Raw genomic sequence first — 23,259 nt, 5'->3', positions numbered from 1 at the left:
TGGAAAAAAAGATTGTCTCTTTGAAGGGGGGGGGTGTGGCAAGAAAAAGCCTTTGAAGGCATCAGAGCCTTTTGTTTGATGTGTGGAACAAGATTAATAAAAACGTGCCACTACATTAGGTTTTAAATAGCTAGCATGAGACAGTGCTGCTGTCTATACTCACCACAACTTTAATTTATGTAGATAACATATTTAAGACATATGATAGTTTTAACATTGCGTTAGGGCTGTTTATTGGGGAAGATCTCATCTTTGTGAGTGTGTTTATCTTCTGTGTAAGGACAATTAACTGGGCAATGCCAAAACACAATAGGATTTGATATTTTACAGAATAAAAGGAAAGTATTTCATGTACTCAGCTGGTTTACAGATGTGTAAGCTTTGTAGTCCATTTTCTTGCTCCAGCATGGCATTGTGACAATTCGTCCAATATGTCTAAAATAGATAAATATTGGAAGAGAAATTATCTTTTCAAATGCTAAAGATTTATTCTGATTTTATCATACTTTATATTAATACAAATCAGAATTAGTTTCTCTTCCCATACTTGAAGAAGCTGTAAAAATAATGGTATTTAATTTTACAGTTTGAAGTAAGGGAAAACATCTAAAGAAATATCTATTTAAGTTTTGAATTATTTTAGACATCCTTTCTCTTAAACAGTACATTCTCAAATGAATCTTAGAATTGTAACAACATAGAGCATCTATCTATGTAGATAGATCTGCAGCTTTTTTGAATGCCAGCCTTAAGATGTTATAGTATAAATTGCTAAGTCACTTTTTCTTACCTGTTTTTGATAGGTTCAAACTCTGAAATTGAACTTCGTAAAATGGTAGTCTACTGGCATACAAATGCTTTGGAGATTGGAAAAGCAGTGAATGGAAAATAATCACTTTAAGTATAGGATTGATTTCTCTTCCTGTTATAATACAGTTTAATACAATAAACAGATGTGTATGTATTGACTGGTGCTGCTTTGTCATCATGTGGTAGAACATTTATTTACCTAAATTCTATAATGTGGATTATAGAAGAAGAAATTAATTTGGGTATTACATACTAAATCTTCTCTAAAATATGTTGTAGAAAGCTGATTTGCAAAGGACTTCAACTTTTCAAAACAAAAATAATAAGGTAATTAATTTTATATCTTTAAGCTCATGATGCATTTCTTTTTAATGCAATTTTGAAGGCTAAACATTCGGGACAATGTGGAAATGATCAAGGTCTTTAAACAGCTGGTTGAGAAAAGCAATGCTCTTTCAGCAATGGAAAGAAAATTTCTCCAGCTTCAAGAGGTAATTGCAATTTGGTTAGTAACATTCCTTTACTCTTCTTGCATAAACATGTGTAAATGGAAAACAAATATGCACTGTTTTTGATTCTGAGTCAATGCTGAGTACATGAAAATGAACCACATCATACATTGCACCCAAGCCACTCCAAATATGCAGGGTTTTTTAGTCTTAAAATTATTTTTCTTTCAGAAAGGTCTAGCAGGTCTTAAAGATTTTATGTGCAAAACCATCCCAGGCAGATTGCGGAGAATGAACTGAGTTGTCTGGCTATTGAAAGAGATTTCTGATCATTTAAAGAGAGGGCTTTGACTTAAATGTACTGATTTACCAAAGAAGGCATACCAGACACCCCTTGCTTTTATCAGTCTTTGATAATGTTGGGGAGGTTTGGCAGTTTAGAGTTCTGACATTAGGACTTATGTTCATAAGTTCATGGAAATTATTTGAGGGCTATTGCAGGAAATATATTTTATTTATAAAAAGAGCAGTTTTATGAAAATATTACCAGAGAATGCAACTGCATGGTAGACTCCATATAGGTTTTAGTTATACATCATTTTTTTGCTGCTTCCCATATGTATTTGGAGAACTGCATGTGCATACAGATAGAGGTAGTATGATAATAACTCAGAAATGAGAGCATTCCTGTGAGTAGGAATTCTATTTGCAATAGAGCTTTCTAAAGTATCCTAGCCTTATCAGGTAGAAGCACTAGATATCCTTGTAAACTCTTACTGCTGCCTGCTTCCTGTTATTTTAGCATGCTAAATAACACTTGTGCCATTAGAGTTCTGATCCTTTGTTTCCCTTTTTTTTCTGCTTTTACATTTTCTTTGCTTCCCTCCTCACCTGTTTGGTGTAATACTTCTATCTTCTCTGCCAAAGCAGCTTTTCTCTTAGTAGCTCAAATCTAATTTTTCACAGGGTAAGCTACATAGAATATAAATTCCAGGAGAGACAGGTTTCACATGGCTTTTTGTGTTCTTAAATAGAAAGCGATAAGTAAACTGTTCCATTTTAAATCATATGCGACTTTTTGGTAATTTACAGCAAACGTCAAGTACTTATGCCTCTTTCTTGGCAGCAGCTGAATAGAAACATATGCCTAGGATTCAGACTGGTATTTGAAGACATTGTTTCTAATATTCACAGTGAAAGCTGCATTTTTGAAAAGGATGAGTGTGGTTTTTGTCTTTTTTTATAGACGATAATGGATACAATGGTTTTCCCATTTCCAATCATTTGAACGTTTGAAACGTGTCTACTAAATATGAATAACTGTAAAGTCCAAAATATCTAGTGTAGATGGCACATAAAGTACTTATCAAAAGAGCACATTTTAGGGTTTGTTTTTTATGGTTATCTTGAAGATTTTTATGCCTATTTAGTTCATTATCATTTACTTTCAGCTTCTACCAATTGAAACCCATATAATTCTTCTATGTTCATCGTTGAACTTGAGTCAGCCCAAAATGTGAAGCCACAGAATGATGAGAGCCTATAATCCTGCTCCATCTAGTGATACTGAAGATGAGCTTGCTACCAAACATTTATAAAACATATTTGTTGATAAAGAGTTTTAATGTAGCCAGTTGAATGAAGGAACTGTGCAATCTGCTTAAAAGAACAAAAGACCCTGAAACTGTTTGGATTGTATATTTGATCTCCTTGGTATATATATTTGCTTTAATTACAGACTGAACATTCAGGATTTCATAATTTGTAATATGAAATATGCTAACTAGTGCTACTAAAATGTTAAATACTATAGAGAGCTAAATCTCTTAAACAATTGGTATAACAATTTCACAACGATAATTGAGAGCAGTCTGTGTTCGTTTGTGTAATATTTCTGGGAGGTATATATCCATTTTTTAAAATGAGTTATTTCTAACTGACAACAATATCAAGGCATGTTTCCCAAAGAAATAAAATTCCAGACTAGAAATATTAAACTAAAATCATCATCCCAGTTGTTGGCATAACCCAAGTCTTGGGATGCCTCAGGGACAGCGGGATAGAAAACAGTTTGGGCATAATGGAAAAAAAGTTCTGACAGAACACTCAGATATAGAAGAATATCCAGCTAAGGAATGCATTTTGGAAAAAACAAAAATTAAAATGAGGGTGAAGTCATGGTTCCCTTAAAGTTAATGAGAATAGTTAATCCAAAATTGTGAGGAGAGTAGCAGAGACACTGAAGGATTAGAATGAAGTTGAAGCAAGATTTTTCAGGAGGATATTTCTAGTGCTTTTAATGAGATTTTTCAGTAGAATAAATATGATTATTGAATTTTTTTTTTCAACTGTTTTGGAAATAAAGGAAAGAGATGAAGGTAAAACAGTCTATGAAAGGTAGCTTTGCCAAGGTGATGTTTTGGGATTTTTTCTTCATATATCATGGGTTTAAGTGACACAAGTTATGGAAATGGAAGATAACTTGAGGAAAAAATTGAAGCTGAGAGATGGGGAAGAAGAGTTCACTTAGATAGTTGGAAAGGTCAGAGACTGTAAGGATTCTGATTTTGAGGAGAAAGGAAAGAAATTTGGAGAGAAAGAGTGTAAAAGGGTTTTTTTTAAGGTGTCATTTTTTGAAGTTATTGAAATACAGTTCACAGACATAGGACAGAGCAAGAGCAGGATCACTGAAGAAAGACTGTTATAAATTGATGAATAATATACATCATTATGCCTCTGAAATAATACTGACTGCTAATATTATTTATTCTCCATGATGTTTTTCATACTGAGAAATGAGAGATGAATGGCTGAAGATCAGGTTGGTTGTTGGGTTTTCTGTGGGGTTTTTGTTTCTAGGACATATAGATTTCATGTGAACCTAAACAATTTCTACAGGATTCACATTCAGCTTCTTCATTTATCTACTTTGTACAAATATTATATGGACAAAACGAAGCTAACTTATTTCTGTCTACTATCATTAAACATTATCTATACTCACACATGTGTTTGACATGAATTTTCATATAATCATTTTATTAAACAGGAGATTGGCTTTTGGACTGTTTTGTTTCAAGTCATACTTTGAATGTGATTTACATTGAAATTCTTAATGAATGAGGCCTTATTAAAGCATTGTGGAATGTAGTCAGTATAATATTAACTAATATTCTGGAAATAGAGGTTCTATCAGCATCCTCCATTTAATATTAAAATTGGTTAAATGTGCCTTAATATAATCCACTGAAGTAAATTAAAATGTAAAAGAAATCATAGGTCCTATGTTAAATTACTGCTAGCAGGGAAATAGAATAGAGTGCATTAGGATTATGAAACAATTATATATATATACAATTAAGGGTTAACAGAGCTGTGGCAAGCTCTGTGATTAACATAACTGTGGTCAGCATTCATTTTTGCTTGCTACTGCAGTGTTTTTTGGTCAGCATGTCTAACCACTGTAACCACAGCAAAATCTTTTAATTGCTTAACAGATGTATTTCTTGGTCGTTTTCATCATGACTGAACTGAGGGTTTAATGTTCATGAGAGCAACAAGAATGCCACCTTCTCCTGGCCATGTGTAATGAAAGTTGCTTTCTGTTACTTAGTTCAAGAGTGTCTCCTGTTGACCACATTGAGAATATATAATAAATACTGCCATGAGACACCACTGGCTGAATATGCAGTGTTGTAACATTCTACTGTATGATTTTTCTTTTTTTTTCCCTGGATTTTCCTTCCTTCCTTTCCATAGAACCAAAAGAACTTGAAGACCAGCCATGATGCTTTAATAGCAAAAAGTGATGAACTGAATCTACAGCTTGGAGAGGAGCGATTAAAGTGCCTTCATCTTGAAAAAGAATTGCAATCAGTAACTATTTCAAACCGAAGGACAGAGGAGGTGAGATTATGTTCAAGAGAGCTAGAATATGCCTCAGATAATACACATAGATAAGGGAAAAGTTAATGATGGGATACCTTTTAATTATGGAAGTGTGAATAGACCTTTCAAACACATTTAGAAGATGGACCTGGTAATATATATACTTACATTCCATTAAAAAGAAAAACCTAGGGCTGCTCCTTGCATTTCATAAAGTCATGAACCACACCTGGTCCCAATGCCACATAATCACTGCACCAGTGTTTGGACAGTATTTGAGGTTAAAGCACAGGATTTCATGTCAAATCTGATACTAAACAAGTGGATTGTTAACCAGAAAAAAATCATACCTGATTTATTGATCACATATTGCTAGGTTTTTAGTATTATTTCAAGCTGATTTAATTGCAGTACAGTGTAGTATTGCATCTTACTCAGCAGTTCAAATCAGTCACTTCTATGTCTAGTGGCTCTCAGAGACTAGTGTCATCATTAACAGTCACCCAGATATAGGGCTAAAAATCCAGTGGTTTATTCCTCATTCTCTTGAACATATGAGGAGTAAGAGTCTGCAACCTTGTTTTTTCTTACATTTTATAGCAACTTAAATTTAGTTTCACCACCTGGTTACCCAATTTGAATGGATTTTACATGAACCAAGTTTACCTCATAGATATTTCCTCCAAACCTTTAAACTATTCTTAATGCATGTAGGGTATATCTCTGGGTCAAAGCATAGCATACCTTTAAAACCATATCCTGGTTTAGTGAGTATTTTGAAAGCAAGGTCTTGTTCTTTCTATATGGTTAATAAAAAAAATATTTACTGTACAGGAGCCATTAACTAGCCAGTACTAATACTCTCAACATGGAAATAAAAATTTTTAAAGCATGACAATGTGATAATTGCATGACAATGACAATGTGATTAGATACTGCTATTCAACTGGGACAGGTTATCCTCAGCTTCATATAAACATCATGAAAAGGACTGTCTGGGCCAAATATAAATTCATGTGGGGAAAAAAAAGTGTTAATTTGAAGTTTCTAAGAGACTTGTATAAAAAGAACAAATAAAAGCTTGCCATTGCCTACAGATTATTAACTGTCTATACACATTCATTGTCATTCCTTTTGTGTTGTGCATTCCTTGAAACTTTCTTTTTTTTATTTTAGTTACAAGAAAGAATAAATGATCTAGAAAAAGAGAAGGAACTCTTGAGGGAAAACTATGATAAGCTATATAACAGGTAAGTTGTAGTTTCTTTATATAAAAAACTTGATTCTTGTCCAATTTAATAGGTCTTCATATGCATATTATGTGTTTGTGTACACATGTAATTATACTCATGCTACAGTTTGTCATATCAGTAAGCATATATAGAAACTTTTGTGGTGTTCTGTCTGTATTCCATCTGTTCTGTTGAAATGGAGCAACTTCCATACTTGCTCTGATACTCTTGAAATAGTAGATTACTTCTTTTAAAAAAATCTAATTAAAAAAAAAGTAGAAGTCCCATTACTTTGAACTTTAACACAAAAAGTTCTTGTTTGAATTTCTAATAACTTTTTTTCAGGGTTACTATTGAAAGAAATACACATCTAGGTAGACATATATTCCTTTGGGTTTATTTTATTTTGTTTTGGGGAAAAAGGGTGTTTGAACTTTTGGTGTCAGTTCTTCCAGCACTTCTCATTGGATATACATAAAGTCTGATATTTGACATCCTCTCCAATATTTAGTTTTGAGGGGTGTTTTGTTTGTTTTGGTAATGGCTACCATTTCACTTGTACTAGTTCTACTTGAAGCTTTGTATAGGTTCATGTGAATTATTACTAAGGTTCCTATACGTATATAGTTGTATAAGTTATATCAGCAGTGCTTACAATGCAAATGAAAATACATTGCCAGATATGATTCAGAAATGCTCTGGTACAGAAAATAAGTAATTATAAGCAATTGCCACCTTCAAATTAAAAATTACCTTCAAATTAACTTTTCCTTTATTGTGAAACCACGTGGGTTTTTTACACTGAAGAGGGTTAGAAAATAAATGTTCTAAAGCTAACAATTGCCTCAGAAAGTTGGTAAAATGCTTGAATTCTGTTCTCATATCAAAATTATTTCTCCTCTTAAAGTTTGTTCAGTTTGTCAGTGTGGCATCTGTCAAAAAAATACCAATGACTAAACACAATGCAGGTGATATCAAACGTTTAGTATTCTTACAATATTATACTTTTTGTACTTTCTACAGTGAAATTAAAAATTATATTAGTAAAACTGTGAGTACAGATAGCTTAAAACACTTTTACATAGGAGATGTAACAGTTGTATAATCACATTATTTATTTGTATAGAGGCAGTTGGTCGGTCGTCTCTTGCTTAAGTTCATTGTTGTAGATTCCTCCAAAGTCTGATCTTGTTATAAATATTTCTGATTGTTATGGTTTTTTTCTCCACTATCATTATGGAGTTATTAAAATAACTTTTACTAACAAATCAGCTTACAATCTTGGCTTGAAATTTTATATTCTATTTAAATCATAGTGGGATAACTTAAAAAGATGTTTAACTAGATAAATTTACATATGGTTCTCCCATAACACAGTAATCTACAGCTTTTCTTTTACCTAAAATGACCTGTCGTTTCGTGTACTCCCGTTCAGACTTTGATTCATGTTTCATCATTCCTTGTTACTATTTAGGTAACAAGAAATTAAAAAGATAAATGGATCATTTCATTATAACTACTGTTTCATGACCAGCTTTTCCTGTTGGCCTTTTGAACAATGCAACTTTAGTTAGTACAGCTTACCTGTTGGTAGCAGTGGATAAGCCAGTTTCCACAGGTGCCAGATAATTAAGAAATATTTATTTCTGTTTTTAATGGAGGAACAGAAGCATAAACCCAAAATAACATGCTAATGTTATTTTTTTGGAAATCCATTTGAAGTTGATGGGAATTTTGCCAAAGCCAAGACTGCAGAACTGGATCTGAAAAGTTTATGAAGAACAAGTATGAATTTGTCAGTTGACTCTTATTATTTAGTCAGTATCCAAGAAAACAATTCGTTTGGATAAAAGGTTTGAAGGAATTGTTTTCATATGACCTTGTAATGCAAATCTAGCAATGCTCAAACTCTCTCCAAAGGAAACGGTGCCAGATGTGGTTGACCATTTATAGTTACCCAGATGGCTTCAACTCCAGTGAAATACAGTAAATTTGAAAGAAATTCCACGTGAATTCAAGTAAAAATAATTTTAAAATTCTAAAGAAGAAAGCGACAGAAGCAGACTCAATTCAAACTGACATAAACATTAGCATTATGTAGGCTTGGATAAAAACTGTCTTCTAAAATGTTCTTCATTTGAAACCATCATAGTATGTGTTGATAATTTTTCTGCCAGCATAGTCTTTTGAAAAACTGAAATTATGTGTAGCTAGATCTTCATATGAAGTAATTGTACCTAAAGATAACTAGGTATCATAGTCATTAAAACTTGAAAACATATTCACAAGTTTGAAAACTAAGGTTATTTGATATCTTTTCTTGCTAAGATTTATTCTTTCCTTATGGGAGCCAATCAGACTTTGAGGAGTGGTAAGTCTAAGCAGTTGTAGAACACACTGTGTCCCTTCTCTACATATGCAGTATTACAGAAATGATTGTGGGTTTGGTCCCTTATATTTGCTGCGTATGTATGATCTTCAGCGTTATAGCAGAGTGAAGTGTCTATTACTGTAGGACTTAGAAGCACTGCTTAAGTTCATGCATGCTGCAGAAGATCCTCTATCACACTAAAAGATGGTCTATGCCTAGAGAATTGTGTAAATAGGTGAGATAGATATAGTATGAGAAAAAGATAAAATACAAAGAGAGAACTGTTTTTATGAAGATCACAAATCAAGAATATAAACTCTCACCATATACTTTAGAGTCTACAATTGATGCTAAAATATTTTTTTCTTTAATTTTAAGGTCATTCTCCAAATGTATTGAATATAAATGCAGTTAAATGTGCTCAGGACCACTTTATGTAGTCATAGCCATCAAAACAGGCAGTTCTCTTTCAGTTGGCATATACAGCCTGCAAAGCAATGTGGGCTGTCCCTTCTGTGATATTTATTTATTCTTTGTATTTTTTGGTTACGGCTTTTGTTTACATAGATTTCTGGGAGAAATAGATAGCTGTCAGAAGATCTTTTTCTTATACATTTATATATGTGAAATAGAAACTTTCTTTTTAACTGGTGAGCTTCACCAAGATGAAGAGTTGTGGAACTGACTCTTTTTTAAAAAAAAACCCTGCGATTTCTGATTTTTCACAGAATATAAAAGTGAATAAACTGGTTTATGATTGGTTAAGATGAAGGACATTTTTCCAGTCAAGAAGAATGCAAGTATTGAATAATGATAACATGAAGACCATAATACTCACTGTCTAAATTACTTAAAAGCACATTGCATTTTTTTATCTTTTTACCTACTGGGAATTATACTGTAAATTATATAATGTACTTAATTTTGTTTCAATTTGAGTTACACATTTTTTTGTGGTGTCCATGCAATTCTTATTGCACGTAGATTGGTAGTTTACAAGTAAATGATGTGTTACAGGCAAAATAGTTATTCTAATTTCTGTGCTCACCTCTGGTTTTTATTTTAAAGTAGGAGAAATATTACTTTATATGTGCTTCTTAATCAGTATCAGAATTGTTGTTTTACAGTATGAGAAAACTGCTGTCACTTTGTGGTCAACATTTCTTTGAACAGGCAACTGAGTTTAGTCTCTGTATGTTTCACAAATTTAAAAGAAATCAGGTGGGTGATCCCAGTTCTCTACATTAAGAGGTTTTGTATGCGGAAAGAATGGTTTTGTCAGTTGTCAGTTGCTGAGGTTTGGAGTTGTGGATTACTCTGGGATATGCATCTGAATTCCTTTTCTAGTCCCACAAATGTTGCATGCTGCCAACTTTTCTGACTTTGGAGCTCTAAATTAAGGCCAGTTCCTTTGCTCATCCCACAAACTCTTTCATGTTTTTTAACCGCAGCCTGAGAAAGGCGCCTTGGTTTCAACAGCAGCAGACCAGCATATGTTTACTTAATTCCTAAGACATGATGACAGTGGTCTCTGTGCCACTAAAAGCTTTTTTCTTTATTATCCTCTGTTGAAGCTGATTTCTAAAAGTTTTTCACATGCCACATGTTTTATTGCAGTGTCTTCAGTATGACCCATGAACAGCAATGGAAATTAAAGGAACAGCAACTGAAACTGCAAATTTCTAAACTAGAGGCTACCATCGAATCTGATTTAGCATACAAAAATGAAATCCTTGACAAGATCAAAGTAGAAAGAGGTATATTTCTGTAATAACTACAGTTTTCTCATGATGCAAGATTCTCCTATGTTGGAGTTCAGGTATATTGCCCAGAAAAGTGTAGTTTCTGGTGATTTCAGAGCTGCCTTTTAAGTGTACATTTGAGCAATATGCTTAAGTTATGACTAGCTATTAAGTACAAAACCTAATACAGGTTATGTGCTGAATGAGGATCAGATAACTCTGGCTGCATTTCTGTTGTGTTACTATTTACTTATTATTCTGTACTTCTGTCCTCTACACTGAAAATTCTTATGGAAAAGAGGATCATCTGACAGTCCCTCTCAAATTATAAAACACAATTCTAATTTTATTTACTGTACAAAGTTACATGAAGCCTGTGTAGTCCCTTGAAGATGATTAATTGTCCTTAATTGTCCTTTGTGAATTTATATTTTTTTAATATTTTCAGTATGCACTAATTTACAGCTATGTACATTTACAATAATACAGTTTTCTTCTAATCTACTGAACAAATTATTTCATAGTTGTTCTTCTCATACTGGACAAATTCCTAGTGAATCTTTAAGACTTTGCAGTCTTCTCTTTTTTTTTAACCTCAATACTGTGCAATATGCTGTGTCAACATAAAGTATACAAAACAAGAGCACAGGCAGGCAGGAAGCTAAAGATTTTTAGAGTTGATTCTTCAAATGTGTATTTTTGAATGATTTTTTTGTAAACAATCTAATGGAATGAAGTGAGCCAACTTGTTGTGAATTCTTATGATTACGGCTCAAGTTCGGCATGTGCAAACCATTAAGATTCTGAGTAGCTCTACTGACTTCAAATACAAGATTAAATATTTAAACATTTTGTTTGGCCATGGCAAGTGTTTACAAAATTAGCCTTAAGTGATATTAAAATAAATAAGGTGCCTTGAGCTACAGTTGAAGTTATGACATATTGACAGTTACAGACAGTTGTTAATGACAGTTTGATTATGCAGTGCAAAATGTGAAGTGATATTAAGAGCATGAAAATGTTATAGGTTGTACTATTATTTCGTTAAGTTGAATGTGGAAAATCAGGCAACACCTTCCATCTTCTATCCTATCTACGGACATTATGTTTAAGTGGCAAGTCTTTACCACCCCTTCCCTATATTGGTACTTAATAGCTGCTTGTAGTCTTACACTGGATCACCAGATTACTATACTTTCAGTTTCTATTGAATTGAACTTGCTGCAGCTTAAATAGATGTTGCAAAACCCTATGTTACAATACCGAAAGACTGTGTATCTAGGATTTCATTACAGCCTCTTGTCTTTGACAAAACTTTGGTAGTATGATCTTCTTCAATCACATACTTTATCTGCCTTTGCTGCACATCCATTTTTTAAGTTCAGCAGGAGAACTAAGGGACTGTTAACCTACTGCCTGGAACTACTGTAGAAATAGTGTCTCATTTACCCTTTCTAGTTTGTCATATGAATCTTTTTTTCAGAAATTCTTTCCCAGGACTAATAAATGTTAAAATAAATGAAGTCTTGAAAATTTTTAATGCTACAGATTAACATAATCTTACATTTTTCCATGTCCTCCTTCAGTATTTCTCTTTTAGAGCGATTATATAATTTGGATATGAATGTTTTAGTAGTATTTTTCTGTCCATAACTTCATAATGTGTTTTGTAATACTTAAATACATTTACATGGAAAACAGAATAATTTATTTCACATTGTGAGTACATTTGCCCTTTTTTTATAGAACATGGTATTTGCAGATGCTTTATCACCCTTCCCCTTGCCCCATTTCCCTTAGTCATTTATTCTTCTGTTTCTCATCTTTTCAGTATCTCCCAGATTCTCAGCCATAAATTGCAGTAGCTGTTTGGTTCATGCGCATTCTATCTTCCTGATAGTGTTGTTTCAAGCAAGTCTCAAAAGTTTGAGATAAGCTAATACAAAATCTTAAATTGAAGCAATTAATATAGCATGGATTGGTGTCACTTATCTCAAAAATTCATACAGCGTATGTTTTCACCTGGTAATATTTATGTCAGAATCATTTTTGGTTTTCATTACTGTAATCTCATGCCTTTGCTGCATTGGTTATTCATGGTTTTAGTACTGTTTTACACAGAGTACACTGCAGGTTTTTTGTAGTTGTCTTAATGGACAAATATTTATTCTGTGTCAGTAAAAGCTGATCTGTTAAATATACAAGTAAATTAATATACATTTCACTCCCTAAATATTGTTCTTCTGTCCATAATGCTACCCCAAAAAATCAGCATAAATACAGTTCCAGTTTTATTCCATGGGCTAACAAAGAAGACAGTTCTGTTGCCTGAAATTGGACCTAGACAAATAGATGGTTTGGCAAGGAAGAGGGGGAGGATAGATCTTCTACATGATGGTAGATTATGGGATAGTAAGCAAAATAGGTGTCAGTTGTCTTGGAAGCGTGTACTTTCTATTTACAGGGAAAGACAGTGACGGTTTTCTTCCCCCCTGGTTGATACTGGTTGGTCTATAAGAACTCCTTCTGTAAATTTTTGTAGGAGGTGAACAAATGTGGAGGATTTTTCTGATTAAGATTCTAATTGTTTTCACATTTGTGAATATGTACATGTATGTAATGTGGAAGTCACCAGTGCAAGTTTCTTCAAATTCTGATTTTGAATGGGATTGCTTATATTGGCACAATATGTTGTACAGTATTGGCACAATATTCTGATTGCAGCTGAGAAAAGTATTATTGCATGGTCCCTTAAGTGTTTTTTAAGGCCCTTATCAACACAGAGGGCTATCTACAACTCCGTAGTCTACTTCCACTCGTGGCTCTGTAGCCTTTCACACTGCTGTGGCAGTGTTTTCCAAAGCCTCCAGGGCAGTGTTTTTCTCTTTCTTGTGCTGTTACTGTCATAGCCTTGCTACTGAAAACCCTGATATTGTTGTGATTATGTGTTCTTGGGGGATGTGGTCGCCAATGGTGTGAGAATCACCTCTTCTCTCCCCCTTCTTCTTCCCCTTCAGTTGCAGGTTTTGGGTTAAATTAGGGGAAGCAAGCTAAACAGAATCCAGCATGCAGCACCAACCCCAATCCAAGTGTGCTCCAATTAGTACTGATAGTACTGTAAGGGGAAACAAGCAATAGAGAGTTTGAGTGGCTCCTGATGAAAAACAGTGTATTTGGATATGGATATGGGACAACTGAGTGGCGGGACTCTCCTGTCACTTCTGTTCCCTAAAGGCTATTGCAGAGGTATTCCCTTTCCTCCTGCCTCTTTCCGTGCATGTCTTGAATTTTTCTCATTGGTTGGGATCATAGAAACAGCCTGTTGAGAATCTGGAGAGGCAACATGGACAATGCTAAGATAAACTGAGCTGTGCTATTGACAGATTGGCCCATTTCACTTCAAGAAGCTACTGAAATTGCCTCCATTTGAACAAAAGCTGCTTCCTTTCTATATAGCATTTACAGTTTTCTTGTTAACTTACTAAGCAGCAAGTGTGAATGAATATTAAAAATTCATACAAAAATTTCACTGCGGTACACATTAGAAAAATAAAGGACTGGACTTGTGGCTCTTGTCAGAAAATTCATGACAATGAGATGGAAGTACTTGAGGAGGGATATCTTGTCTCCTTATACCTGGAAAAAGTGCCGATTCAAATCTTGGTTTATATTGTAGGGAAAAGAAACAACAACAACAACATGAGGGGCCCTTTTTATCTGTGGGAGCCTTTTCAACAGATATAGGTCTTCGGGCTATATTAAGTGGCAGAGTCTGGAAGGCTCAATTGCTGATAAGTGTTTCACGATCTTTTATGGAGGCCTGCCTTCTCTGCCCATTCACAAGGTTTATTTTAATTGTTCTCTTTGCTTTCTCATTTTTAGCAGTTAGTGTTTCTAATTATATTTTCTTCTCAGTTGCACAAATGTGTTACATTTTCCTCATAACTGCAGAGAATTAAAACCTTACTGGTGAATATGTGTTTGAATTGAAAGTGACTCTTGTGGAGTCCCAACACATGTATGAGTCAGGCTACTGTGTATAGGAGCAGTGGCATTGCACATGATTCATTTTTAGTGGAGATGTCATTTAATATATAAACTCTACAAAATTAAAACTAACCTAATGTCAATTTTTGAAATATTTCAAAACCCTTGAGACTAGCATCTCAGCCACCTGTTTCCTGCTGAGTTCAAGCCTCTAAACTGAAAAGCCATGCTGTAAAAATAGCTAAGTTGTGCATCATGCCCTGAGGGTCAACAGAAAAGATTCCAGCATTATAAAGATATTGTGGACCATTTTGTTGAAAGCAGTAAGAATATATTCTCAAATAAGTATATGATGTTTTACCGATCAGCTCCCACGAGTGCAGATGGGAATTACAAAGGCTAATGCTTGCATGTCAGGTTGACAGTTAACATGTGTATCATTCTGACCTAAAATATGCATTCATAGTATTTAAGTACACAGTGTAAGAATATAACTTTGAGACTTTCAGAAATAAAACAAGAAAAAATGGAAGGAGAAAATATATTATCAACAGAATAAGAAGTTTGTCCACGGGAGGAGGGAGTACTTTTGTTCCTTAGAGACCTCATTGATTTTGAGAAAAGCTTGCTTTTAGGACTTTTCAGTGTGAAAGAAGGGATGTTGTTATAACTAAATTATTTTGCCTAATCCTAAAGTTTTTTCTCACATCTTATTGAGATATCCTTGTGGATGTAACTATGCATTAGTGGGTGTTTGTGTAAAATCTGTGTAACCTTCTACTGATAAGTTGAATGGTGTTTAGCCATTCAGATTGACAACAAATTTTATGTCCTCTCTGTTCTGCACTTCCCTCCCTCTCCTCAAAACAGAAAGCTGTACTTAGTTGGGCATATCTTCCTATTTAGAAATACACAAAGTGTCAATACACAGAGCTGTAGGTTCCCTGTTAATGAAAGTAGCAATGGTTTGCTTTTTTTAATCCGTACACCTATACCAGATCAAAGAGGAGTAGTTTTCTATCCTTCTCTGGTTTTTAATACTAAAGACTTTTCTATACGAAATAAATTAATATCTGCATTTTTAAATTTTCATGCATAAGAACTTGAAAAAACAAGTTTATAATTTTTATAATTATGTTGAATTAAGTAGAATATTTTGTTCTTTTTCTATGTTAAGACCAAAAGGAAAAGCTGATGCAAGAAAACAAAGACCTGCAGTTACGCTGCCTGGAACATAAGCAACAACTAGATGAACTGAAAAATCACATTAAGTTTTTGATGAAGGTGAACTATTTCTGTTTAGAAACCCCATTCTATGTTTTATGCATAGTGCTAATACTTCTTGAAAGTAAAGTAATTCGTGTTTATTCGTGATATCAAGCAAAATGTCATGTCTAGTGAGAATGCATCTTGTTATTCTGAATATATTTCTTCAATATTCATTCACATCTGATAACACCTTTTCATTAAGTATTTCTGTTTCTGTAAAGTAATATTGATACGGCAGAATTCTGTGAAGCCCTCTTGCTTCTAAAGGTAACTTACACAGAATGAGTATATGGGGGTCTGGAACTAGACGATCTTTAAGGTCCCTTCCAACCCAAACCGTTCTATGATTCCATATATTTTTTTAAACACTTGGTTGACCGTTACATGTTTTCTACACATTGCCTGGGATTTTCAACGGCTGAATTATATGTGCATCTTTTAGTAGTTAATGCTTCAAGCTTTGAGTGCTTTTGTCATTTTTCAGTTACAGTGAAGCAGAAAGGAAGATGAAAAAATAGCCAGGATAAAATCTAGATTTATATAGATAATACATCAGAAGTGAATTAAATCAGATTCACAATTTTTTTTAAAAAATTACTTTTTCTCAGTTAAATGACTTATCACATCATCTTGTTCTTCCTGTAATATTTATTTCAAAAAAAATTTGTTTATGAATTCTCTAATTTAAGGGAGCATACATAAGCATAGAAGTTCTAAAATGCAGTACAGCAATGCTTAACAACTTAAATGTTCTCGTTTTTTCTCTTGCACATAAGTTGTAATTTTATTGTTTACAGTGAAATTGAAAATGAAGTGGGGGGAAGAAATCACTGAAAAAAACAAGTTTGCATTAAGTTTCCACTGTTCCAGTGATGTTTTATTTTCTTGAGGAAGTGTTTACTGTAAACAGGATCTTTTTTTGCTACTCAAATTCAAATCATAATTCTGTAATGATAAACAACAAAAAACCCAAACCAAACCACCTAGATGAAAAATAAAACCTTAGTATTAATAACAAGCAACATAGACCTTGAGAATAACAATTTAGGTTTTGTACATTCACTAAAGCAGGATTATTAATTATATATGAGGCAAATATATTAGGAGCTTTGTATTTTTTTTGGACAGACAGGAGTGGTTGCTTCTGAATTTCTCATACATTTTAATTGGTTCCTGATAATCACGAGATTACATTACTGAATACAACCCTGACACTTACTGGTCTACCTCATTCCTACTTTTTGTGTTACCGCATGCTCAGAATTTGCAAAGTTATGCTTGCTGTGTTGTTGTTGTTCCAAAAATATATCCCTGTGTTATATTTAACCATGCACAAATACATCCAAAGACTTTGCAAAAGTTTGTTCAAATGACTTTTCAAATTTTTTCCAGGCTCAAAAGCAGCAGGAGAATGGGGACCTTGTGTTTTTGGAAAAAGTAGATGATGATATCCATAAAGATTTAGAACGCTCCATGCGGGAGCTGCAGTTAACACATGTGGAAACAGTACAAGAACTTGAAAAGACAAGGAATATGTTAATTGTGCAGCACAAAATTAACAAAGATTACCAGGTACTAAACTCTACTCACAGTGGAAACTAGCCTGATAATAACATTTAAGCATTTGTAGCACTAGAACTGGTCATAATTAAAACACTTGCAAATTCAGCAACAAAGCCAGTCTGTTTATAGGTAACCTAACCTAAAATATGCTGTTGTTGAAAGTATTGTTTTAAAAGCATGAGGTCCAAACGACTATAACTTTAGTTTTTTAACTCACCCTGATCAGAGCCCTCAAACCATGCCTTCTTGGGATTATCTCTGCGCTCTTATCAGATGGTCACAGGAAAAATACTAAGTGTACTTATCAAATAAGCTTCCTTTTCCACTACATTGCTTTTATGCTCTTGTGCTGGATTTTGCAGATCGTATTTTGACTTTTCATTCCATTATTCTAAGTTTAAAATAACAAAATCTTTAAAAAACCTATTAGAACATATTAGAACCATTCTCTCGAAAGAATAGCTAGTCTGTTTTTCTTAATGTTTTCTTTGCTGTATTCCTGAATTAAATATTGCTGCTATTTTTACGTACTCGAAATGTTCTTTCCTCAAATCTAACTGTATTTTAATTTGTAGCCAAAAGCACATGCAGCATCAGTGCAGACCAGCCTCAAAAGTCCTTTTTACATGCAAATTTCTTTCAGACTGAAGTAGAAGCAGTAACACAGAAGATGGAAAGTCTACAGAAAGACTATGAGTTAAAACTAGAACAGTATGTCCATCTTCTTGATATTAGAGCTACACGCATCAGAAAATTAGAAGGTATTTTTAAAGTATATTTTTTATTATTATTTTTAATATCTCTTGCAAATTATTGCTGTAAATTTGGTCTTTAATTGAAACACTTCTCCATTGCTGAAACTAGTAGGAAGGTCAGTTCTTTCATGGGAAATTATCTGTGTGCTGTTTCATTGACTTAAATGATTAAGGTTATTTAATCAAACAAAATTCAACAAAGCAGTTTATGCTGCAGTTATTGCTGGATAAAAATAAAACTACCAAACTTTGGTATATCGTCTATTTTTTAAAAAATCATACATTTATGGTCAACCTTTTATTTTGCTGTCCTAGCATTACATAATAACTTTATGTGTTGCTAAAAATATCAAATCATGGTATAATATTTCATTTTAATATGATTAATTTAAAATGCTATTTTAATGGCTTCAGCACATAAAAGGTGCGTAGGAAGCCTGAAGTAGGATACCTTACGAACCCAAATGTCATAACAGTTTTCATGTTTGTCTCCAAGTTGCATCCCCTGTACTAACTTACCCCACGTGAGGCTGGACAACAAGTTAAAGGTCTTTGCTGACAGTTCTGTCCACTCAAGATATTACAGGGGTTAAAAGTCCAATGTATTCTTTTTTTTCCCTGGCAAATTTAGTTCAACCCTACAAAAATTTGTGTCTTAAGTCTCTAATACATTTGCATGGTGATACTTACTTTGATCATTGCATAAGACTTGTGAATTTTTACTTGTTAACTCCCTTGTAATGTGTTATTAATTGGTAGGGGCCTGTGCCTGTCTTTTACGTATACTGAAGCAGCTCCGTTGTGGAGGTATTCTTGATTGTTGTCACTATGCTCAAAGAGCAGTAGATGTGTGATTTTAAATGTGTGATTTCTTTTTTGGTTACGCCTTTAAGAAAGTAATGTTGTTAATATAATTGAGTTATGCTTTTATCCTTTCCATTCTGTCATTAATTATATTTTATTTTTAAACAGGACAGTTGTATTGTAACTATTTTATTTTATTTGTTGCAGCCCAACTAAGAGATATTGCCTATGGTACAAAACCATATAAATCCAGACCAGAAATATTGCCAGGTGATCCAGTAGATGAATTTGATGAAACTTTACATTTAGAAAGAGGACAGAACCTTTTTGAAATTCATATCAGCAAAGTGATCTTCTCTTCTGGAGCTATGCAGGCTTTTGATGACCATGAACTTGCAACTTTTTGTACTTATGCATTCTATGACTTCGAACTTCAGACAACCCCAGTAGTTTATGGGCGTACCCCATCATATGACTTCACTTCTCAGTATCTTGTGCAGGCTGATGACTGCTTCTTGCACTATATAGAGCGAAACAGTATCACACTTGAGGTCCATCATGCATATGGCACAGATTATGAAACAGTTGCTTCCTGTGAACTGAAGTTTCATGAAATCTTGGAAAACAATGGGAAAATCTACAGGACAGCAAATTTAGTTGGTAATTAAAATATCAAAAAGTATTCTGTTTGATGCAGTATTGTGACAATTAAGTAATGTGTATTTGGCCACAAGTTTGTTTATTGCTATTTTAAAATATAAAAAAGGGTTTATACAACATGATATTTCTTGTTGGGTGTGCAGCACGTTCTGGTGATTCCAACAATAGTTATGGGAAAGGTCTAACAGGTGCAATTTTGCCCATAGTGGCTGAGGACAAAGATGGTGTTAATACAGTGATCCTGAAATGAAGCATGTGACATTAAAAGTATGTAACATTCTAGAAATGGCATTACAAAATCTTGTCTGAAAATTGCAAGTGATTCTTTGTCTTGTATAAAGGTTACTTATGAAGTGATACTACTACACACATAATTTTAATAAAAGGTAGTATCACCTTATTCAACAGAATTATACAAAAACAACACTGAGAAAACTACAGTGGTGTACTTGATTGCCCTGTAGTGCTATTCAGATGTTAGAATTTTTCTGTGAATACTATAGAGAAGATATTTTTAAATGACTGATATTCTTTTTCATTTTGCTTCATTATTTTATATGTTGTTAACTGGGTTTTAGTTGTTTAATGCAAGTTTCATTCTCTGAGACTGTTAGTGATACAAGGGGCTCTACTTCAGCTGGGAAACATACTGTAATTTCAGTGAAGTCTTGTAATATATTTAAATGAAATTCAAATATTTTACTTTTGCATATGCAGTTTCTTTGTTTGGCAGAATATCCATTAAAAACAAAAGCATTTCTGCATTATAAGGCTATCAAACATCAGTGCTTTATAGCTAGCCCAAATGTCATAAATATATCCCTCATTGGTTATCAATAAAGAAAGAAAGAATTGGTTATAGTGTTTCTAATTTAAACTGGTAAGTTAGAGGTCTTCATATAACAGTTGTAAGGCATCAAACAGATGCAAGGGCTGGTGATTACATTTCATAATATTTCATATACTAGTGTATGAGGCTTTTTAAAGAAGTACTTAATTTGTGTGCTTACTTTTTTTTTTTTTTTAGAAGCATTTTGTCAGTTCAGTATATTCAGAGACCTCTAACTGCCCAGTGTTGTCAAAAATCTGGTTTGATAAGCCATTATTAAGTGGTATTTTTGACAGTAATTTAAACTGCATGCCACTTCATGGGACATTTCCAACTGTTGACAAACCAAACTGTCCTAAACTTTATTTGCCTTAAAGAGATTAAAATAATGAACTTGATGTGACTCTATAGACACATAGACAGTATCACAGCTTACAATATGAAAAAATGTTCACGTTTTGGATCATACTTGTAGAGCCAGAGGAGTAGTTGTTTCTGTTTCTAACATGAACTGTGCATCTTGTGTCACAAACACTGTCATAATGCATAGTCACAAGATAACTAATCTTTTAATTTGTGGCATTTCTTGGCTTTTGTTTTAAGTACGTTTATGTTGAAAAGAAAATTAATACAATTCTGTATATATTTGTTCCTTAGGAATCAAAGAAAACATTCAAAATTATGGTACTGTAGAATACTGGATCAGGTTGCGAGTTCCTATGGATCAAGCTATTAGACTCTACAAAGAGAGGTCAAAGGCTCTGGGATACATAACATCCAATTTCAGGGAACGGGAACAACCATTCCAGGTATGTTTGGGTTTGTACTTCATTGTTTTGTTAGAATAAGCTGGTCAAAATTACTTGTTCAGTTCAAATAGTTTATTTCAAGCTTTGCTTCGTTCAAGGTTAACAAAGTTAAAGGTTCTTGAACTGGAAAGTATCTTTAGCAGTTGAATGACATGTTTTTCATATAAAAAGATTAAAAAGCAGTTGAATTATAGCTTTCCTGAAGAGACAAAGTCTTAAACTTCAGTTATTTTTACTGAAATTGCCACTAGAATATTTTAAATTATTATATTTCATTTTCTTACTTTGTTAATGTTTCATTCTAGTACAATGTTAAACCAGCTGGGTGTCAGATCAGTATAACAGGTGAAGGTGTTATTCAGAAAAGTCTCAAAATTCTTTGAGTATTACGAGATTGAGATTATTTCACATTTCCATTGTTTTTTGTTTGGCTTTTTTTTCCTGGATAATTAAGACAATTTTGATAATATAATGCACTGTGTAATCACATTTAAATACGGGTCACATATAGAAGAAGGGACTTCGAGACATATCTAACAATTATTTAAGAAATAAAACCAGTCAAGTTGAAATGTATAAATTAAAACACTTCAGTTTCCAACAGGCTTTTTTTTTTTTATCTACAGCTGTTTAAATTGCTGTAAGTCTGAAGTAACTTTAATGTTTTATATTATTTCATAATGTAAAGTTATATTATACTAGAATCTCAGTGGATTTGATGATGTAATCCAAGAAGTATGTTTAGTGTATGAATTCTATTAAAGGTCAATGTAGGCATTTTCAGAATAACTTCATGTTTAATAACATTGTAACATTTGCTTAAAATATTATTTTTAAAAGAGTTAAAAATACCTTTGATTAACTCACAGAATTTGGCCATTGCTAAATGCCAAAATCTGTTGTTTAGTTTTCTATATTTTTGATTATGTTATTACTAGCTGTGTTACCAATCCAAACCCAATTGAAAGGTCAATCATGTGGGAGACAGAATTTTGCTGTAATTACTGTAAAATTGCAAATTCAAACATGGCAACTGAAATATACTGAATATATAGGAGAGTATAAAGTAGTGAAAATGGCAGAAATGAGGAAAAACAGCTTCTGCAGAGCCGTTTGAAATGCTGCAGTTTTCAGAAACGTTTCATGGCAGAAACTAAAAGTCAGTTAGCTATAGCAGATGGTTACATTATGTTAAGGCTTCTGTCAATTTGCAACTGCAAGAGTAGCTTCAGTTGTGCATTCCAAAATTTAAGTTTCCACTAGTTAAACATACATATAAAATTTTCTGTCCTTTATAGCAGCAGAAATCACAGAAACATGAATCAAACATAAACTGCTATAAATTCTTCTTTTCCCAGTTCTATATGTAGCCAGAAATAGTAGTCAGAAGGTTGCATATTAAGGACTTAAACTGTCATGTTTGGTTTTCTCATTAACTATTTCAGTGTGGCTTATTTAATCAAAATGTTTAACATTGTATCACACAAAATCAAATTGATACATGTTTTCCCATATACCAGAAGACAGAACTATGGCTTCCACAAGCAAGATAATTATGTACAATTATTGTAAATAGCTGTGACATATTACAGTAAAAAAATAGAACCTTTTGAGATCAGTATAGGTGAAGATTACTCATTTGAAATAGTCATGTTATTTGTTTTCTTATTATTCTTTAACTTTTATTAAAATGGGTTTCCCAATTTGCCAGCTGTGAGTTCCACAGTATGTACAAGCCATGCTGATAGGTAATTAAAAAAACTTGTGCTATCATTGAGTTTTTCAATTTACTTCAAACATTTATTACTACTCTTGACATGCTGATTTCTAATTTTTGTAAATTGTTTATGTAAGTAAAGTTTTAGAGGAAGAAAAACACAGGAATCTGCAGTGCAATTTTAATCACTGAAAAGTACATATGTAAAAGGGACTACAGTTATAAAAATTTCTTGACACAGGATAGCTATGAGAATCCTTAATTTTAAAGTGGCACTAGATATGAATCACTCTTAAAACTGTAATCTTCACTGCTTTGTAGATAATCAAATGACAAGTATATCATAAAACTTTACAAGAATAAAGCAAACAATC

At 33.2% G+C, this 23,259-nt stretch overlaps 1 protein-coding gene across 4 annotated transcripts in view; it reads left to right on the top strand.

Annotated features, from left to right (window-relative positions):
• The window catches only part of RPGRIP1L (RPGRIP1 like), an 80,998-nt gene that overhangs the window by 17,689 nt on the left and 40,050 nt on the right, over positions 1–23,259 (top strand). For 3 of the 4 annotated variants that reach the window (XM_026856738.1, XM_026856737.1, XM_026856736.1), the window contains exons 7-16: positions 1,196–1,301; positions 5,019–5,165; positions 6,324–6,397; positions 10,368–10,507; positions 15,657–15,764; positions 15,966–16,015; positions 17,141–17,320; positions 17,955–18,072; positions 19,078–19,530; positions 21,017–21,168. In XM_026856738.1, coding sequence (XP_026712539.1) covers positions 1,196–1,301; positions 5,019–5,165; positions 6,324–6,397; positions 10,368–10,507; positions 15,657–15,764; positions 15,966–16,015; positions 17,141–17,320; positions 17,955–18,072; positions 19,078–19,530; positions 21,017–21,168 — 1,528 coding nt within the window. Of the gene's footprint in view, positions 1–1,195; positions 1,302–5,018; positions 5,166–6,323; positions 6,398–10,367; positions 10,570–15,656; positions 15,765–15,965; positions 16,016–17,140; positions 17,321–17,954; positions 18,073–19,077; positions 19,531–21,016; positions 21,169–23,259 lie in introns of those variants that run through there. The other variant, XM_026856740.1, reaches the window with a different exon arrangement.

Source organism: Athene cunicularia, assembly GCF_003259725.1.
Source record: "Athene cunicularia isolate RWA chromosome 11 unlocalized genomic scaffold, athCun1 chr11_part1, whole genome shotgun sequence".
NCBI lineage: Eukaryota > Metazoa > Chordata > Aves > Strigiformes > Strigidae > Athene > Athene cunicularia.
This window is presented reverse-complemented; position numbering and strand designations above follow the sequence as displayed.